The 6,000-nt window shown below is 38.3% G+C and overlaps 1 protein-coding gene across 1 annotated transcript in view; it reads right to left on the bottom strand.

Annotated features, from left to right (window-relative positions):
- Positions 1–5,149: 5,149 nt before the first annotated feature.
- Positions 5,150–6,000, bottom strand: part of LOC115215209 (ribonuclease H2 subunit B) — a 37,781-nt gene continuing 36,930 nt past the window's right edge. The window contains exon 11 of the mRNA XM_029784418.2: positions 5,150–5,373. Within this exon, the coding sequence (XP_029640278.1) occupies positions 5,278–5,373 (96 nt within the window). The 3' untranslated portion in view covers positions 5,150–5,277. The remainder of the gene's footprint in view (positions 5,374–6,000) is intronic.

Here is a 6,000-nt window from a genome sequence, read left to right as displayed (position 1 = left end):
TACATAAAAAAGAGATTGTTTCAGATTACATAAGCAGACCAGGAAGCAAAGTATCTTCTCTGTCATAACCAGCAATTCTTTTCCATCCTCTTTGATAATGGAGCTGAAAAGTGAGCAAGGATGGGAGACTTGTAAAAACCTTAATAAAATATACCCAAAGATAGAATACACCCTCAAAAAACAAAAAGAGAAAAAATTGTGAGGAACTCATCTTTCCCCTCATTGCTTTGAAAATCAGTTCTTTATAAAACAAATGAAGTAATAAATAAATCACAGAAGACTTAAAGGATTTACATAATTATTTTGACACAGATTTTGTTTGGTGAGAGATGGACTCTGATTAGATTGGAAAAACAAGATATTAATAAAAACAAAATATTAATAAAAGCCTTAAAAGAAAACCTCCAAACAATTTTACATTTACTATTACCAGGTGGTGGGCCTTTCCTTGGCTACTTTGACCCCCACCCCCACCCCAAATTGCTCAACGGTACTTTTGGAATGAACAACTATATGGACTGTAACCAGAAAAACATATAACAGAGAAAGATCTTCAAAGTCATTGGTAGCTCTGATCTGACTCAAGAGAAGTTTTCTCATCCATGCATGGGTGAGTTAGATAATTTGTGTTTCCATTGTTTAAATTTTGTTTCGCTTTTTTTTTTTATATTTCTGAATTGTTTCCTTAATCCTTATCACATTTTTAATTATGTTTATTGTATAATGTCCTTGCAATTCCTTGTTTTGTTCACCACTCTGAGATGTTTTTTTAACCCCCTTCCCATTATTGATATTTTATTTTTTTGTATGTATGAGTCCTTGTGGCTAATAAAGATATTGTTATTCTTGTTGTTGTTATTCACTGGCTACTGCATGATGCCTCTACTATAGCCTTGAGCCATCCAAAACCTTGTGAGTGGGTTTGGCAGATGAAAACTGAAGGAAACCCATCGTATATGTGTGTGTTTGTTTTGATGTTGTGTGATAGTTGTAAATGGTGTCACTGTCATTCATGTCCAGTCTTCCATGAAAAACATGCCTTGCCATAGAGAAATATTACCTTGGTTGGAAACAGGTGAGTGTTGGTGACAGAAAGGGTATCCAGCAGTAAAAAAAAACTTGCTCAACAAATTTTGTTTGACTCATAGAAAAGAGGGCATTAAAACAATAATAATGATATATACATACATCTCTCTCTCTAAATATATATATATATATATATATCATCATCATAATCATCATCATTATCGTTTAACGTCCACTTTCCATGCTAGCATGGGTTGGATGGTTTGACTGTGGGCTGGCAAACCAGATGGCTGCACCAAGCTCCAGTCTTGATCCGGCAGAGTTTCTACAGCTGGATGCCCTTCCTAACACCAACCACTTTGAGAGTGTAGTGGGTGCTTTTACGTGCCAACGGCACGGGGGCCAGTCAAGCGGTACTGGCAACAACCTCGCTCAAATCTTTTTACACATGCCACCGGCACAGGTGCCAGTAAGGCGATGTTGGTAACAATCATGCTTGAATGGTGCCTTTTACATGCCACCGGCACGGAAGCCAATTAGCCACTCTGGCAACGATCACGCTCAGATGGTGCTCTTAGCACCCTACTAGCACGGGGCACAAGTGCCAGTAAGGCGACGCTGGTAACGATCACACTCGAATGGTACCTTTTATGTGCCACTGGCACGGAAGCCGGTTAGCCACTCTGTCAACGATCACGCTCATATGGTGCTCTTTGCACCCCACTAGCACGGGTGCCCGTCATCGAATTTCCCTTTGATTTTGATTTTGATTTCACTTGCCTCAACAGGTCTTCGCAAGCAGAGTTTAGTGTCCAAAGAATGAAAAGGTACGCATAAGTGGGCTGGTTATGCCCCTGGCATAGGCCACAAGGTTATGGTCTCATTTGGCTTGCCGAGTCTTCTCAAGCACCACATATTTCCAAAGGTCTCGGTCACTAGTCATTTCCTTGGTGAAGCCTAAAGTTCGAAGGTCGTATGTCACCACTTCATTCCAGGTCTTCCTCTTCCACAGGTTCCCTCAACCGCTAGGATGTGGTACTTTTTCACACAGCTATCCTCATCCATTCTCGCAACATGTCCTTACCAGCGCAGTCGTCTCTCTTACACACCACATCTGATGCTTCTTAGGTCCAACTTTTCTCTCATGGTACTTACTCTCTGTCGAGTATGCACACTGACATTACACATCCATCGGAGCATACTGGCTTCATTCCTTGCAAGCTTACACATGTCCTCAGCAGTCACAGCCCATGTTTCACTGCCATGTAGCATGGCTGTTTGTACACATGTGTCATACAGTCTACCTTTTACTCTGAGCGAGAGGCCCTTTGTCACCAGCAGAGGTAATATATATATATATATATATATATATATATATATAGGACCAGGAGGAAGAAAGGTCAAGAGGTGAGGAGCTAGTATCCCTGGAGTTACAAAAGGGTCACATCGACTGACCTATGGAGATTAGAACCTTGCTAGATTTCCCTACTGCAGACAGTGTTATGGCACACTCCCATTACCAACAAACATGCACAGGAGAGTGAAAGGGGATCAGCTATGTAGACTTTGTGGAGTGAGCAGCACCCTGGAACATGTCAGGGTGTAAAACAGCATTTATTCAAGGGAGATACAAATGGGACCTTCTTAAGGTGCTTGCAACAATCACTCACAGCAAAGATGCAAGAAACACCAATAGTGATGACAGCAAAAAAAAAGACAAGCAGTCTACTACAAGGAGGCCAGTTAGAGGATATAAAAGTAGAACTGGGAGGAAAAACTGCAACTTGCCTGAATTTTTCAGACAAGCCTGAGGCCAGATGTGTTGGGATCTGAAAAGAAAATGATAATAAAAATAACCTAGATCCAGCACAGTCCTGTGGGAAGTAGGTTGCAGTCAAGCCTTTGAATGGGAGCAAGCCTACGACTATACATTGTTGAGTTTGGCTGAAAGGGATCCCCTACCCAGTTAGTATGGAGGATGCTTAGTCATTGAAATTAGAGCAAAGGTAGCTGTGAACAGGATGGGAGAGGCAGTTGGCTTTGAATTCAAGAGCAAGGAGTTAAGCTGGAAGCCAGGAAGAGATGGTGTGCAGACCAACCTTCAGGAGGGGGTTATGATTCAGAGTTAAAACATCAAATGATCATTGAATACTGTATGACATCAGTTTCTCCTGGTCAAAGTTGCATTCAACAAAGGTGGATAGAAAAAGAAGCATCTTCTTTTAGGTGTTAACAATAACATTCCCTCCAGAAATCAGAGTGAATAGGTGGTTTGATCAGTAAGTAACTGTACTGTTGCCATAGCAATGAAGCCAAAGCCTACAGAGCGAAGCCGACTGGCATAGACTGACCCTGACCTCTGCTGTGCATATGCATCAAGTTTCAATATTCCAGCTCACTTCCACCGTTCACAGCAGTGCTTGGAAGTAACATGTGTAGCGCGTGTTCATCACATTGACCATGACAGAGAGTTGAGCAGGGAATTTGCATCAAATTTTGCCAAAAGCTTGACGATACCTGCTCAGAGACCTACACAAAATTTTAAAAAAGTTTTCATTGTTCTTGACAATCAATGGGATTTTGTGCAATTAAAACTCAAGTGACCTTTTGGTTAGCTGAAAGCAATTTTGGCACAAACTTGGCAGACATGTGTCTCATACCCAAATCTTCATGGAGAGAACTGAACCGTAACTAATATGCACATCCTCTAATAACTCATGAATGGTAATTCAACGATTTCCCCTCACAGCTGCATGCACATCTCTGATGTTTTTCTGTTCTGCTGCTTGCAGGTGCTCCAGAACATTCATCACTATCAACATTTTTTCAGCCATCTTGGAAAGGTCTGAACCACTCGTACACTTGTGCACAGCCCATACACTCATCTCCATACACTTTCTGCAACTTTGCACAAGTCTCACCATGACAACTTTTTCTGTCATGGTCAATGCAACAATCACATTACTTCAAAGCACCGCTGCAAACAGTAGAAGTGAGCCAGAATGCCAAAACCTAGTGCACATGCCCAGCAGAGATTAAGGTCAATCTGCGCCAAGCGGCCCCACTCTGCATGCTTTAGCCTTATTACCATGGCAACAGTCCAATCAGACCTCATATACACAAGACCTCAGAAATAATGTTTTTTATTGAAAATATTACAGTTGTTAGACATTTCCCCAAAACACATTTGAGTACTATATATATACTGTTCAGAGGGGTTGTTATCCCATACACCTTATTGGGCATAAGATAAATAAGTATTGGGGGTAATACCTATTTCTTTATTACCCACAAGGGGCTAAACACAGAGGGGACAAACAAGGACAGACATAGGTATTAAGTCGATTACATCGACCTCCAGTGCGTAACTGGTACTTAATTTATCGACCCCGAAAGGATGAAAGGCAAAGTCGACCTCGGCGGAATTTGAACTCACAACGTAATGCAGACAAAATACCGCTAAGCATTTCGTCCGGCGTGCTAACGTTTCTACCAGCTCGCTCGCCGTATTGGGGGTAATACCATGCCCCAGCATGGTCACAGTCCATTGACTAAAACAAATAAACAATAACAGATAAATAAAATTGTAGAATTTTTATTCTCAAGAATATCTTTTAAAATGGACTACAAAAATTTCATGAAAGAAGGCAATCCACACTCTTATATCACAATCTTTCAAATACTTGATCTAAATACAATTTTACACTTACATATTCTCTTATATCCTTCCTGAATCAAAAATTAGGTCATGTAGTGATGTATTTCATTTATGTCTCAAGTAATCAAGTAAGATCTCAGCTCTACAAAGAGTAAAATATTTTATAACACTGGTACAGTTAAACTCAGCTACTAACACTAATGTGTTTGATATATTGTTAATAATATATCAGCTGAATGAAACAAACATGTGTCTGTGTACATATATATATATAATATAGTATATACATAAATATATATATATATATATATATATATATATATATATATATGCATATGTATGTGTGTGTGTATACATATATATATATATTATATAGTATACGTAGATATATACATGTGAGTGGATATATATATATATATATATATATATATATATATATATATATATATATATTATAATACATACATACAAACACACACACACACATGTACATTATATAATACTAGTCCTAATGCATTGCATTAGTGTGTTGTGCTATTAACACATGTTGCTCTAATTAAGCAGCTATACCAGTAACTAGAATTGGAATTCGGTTAAGATTTTGATTTCAAAAAGAAACTAGAGATTGACTTCATTCCTGATTTATCAACTTGGCTGAGTTTCTTTTGGGCCAATGTCTGTTTCTGACTCTAAAATAAAAACAAAAAATAAAAACAAGAAAGTAAATTATATTTTTTACGAACTGTTTTTGAATAATAATAATAATCACCATCACCATCCTCCTCCTCCTCATCATCATCATCACAACAACAACAAATAAGCTAGACATTATATTGAAGGACTTCAGACAAAAAGTATGCCTCCTCATCGATATGACTGTCCCAATCGACATGAATGTATCTGTCAAGACCTACCAAAAACTGAGCAAGTATAAAGATCTTGAAATAGAAATTGGAAAAATTAAAACTATACCTGTTGTCATAGGTGCCCTATGAATGATAGCAAAAGGGGCTGATTGCTACATGGCTCAGATACCAAGAAATTCAAAAAAATAATGCTCATGGGAACTGCCCATATCCTACATAAAACATTGTCTATGTAATCCCCAAAATATTTTAATCTGTAAACAATGTCAAAATACTTTTAAATGTACATAACAGCAAACACTTTTTACTTTATTTTAACACCAGACTATCATCTTATAATCAAATTACTTTTAAAACAAACCTTTAATTTACTTATGTTTTGACAGATATTCTCTAGAACAATACTCTGTGCAAAACCAAATATATGGCACCCTGGTCATAACACCAACT

The sequence above is a fragment of the Octopus sinensis genome, linkage group LG8, assembly GCF_006345805.1.
Source record: "Octopus sinensis linkage group LG8, ASM634580v1, whole genome shotgun sequence".
NCBI lineage: Eukaryota > Metazoa > Mollusca > Cephalopoda > Octopoda > Octopodidae > Octopus > Octopus sinensis.
The sequence above is the reverse complement of the archived record's forward strand: the minus strand, read 5'-3'. Positions and strand labels throughout refer to the sequence as shown.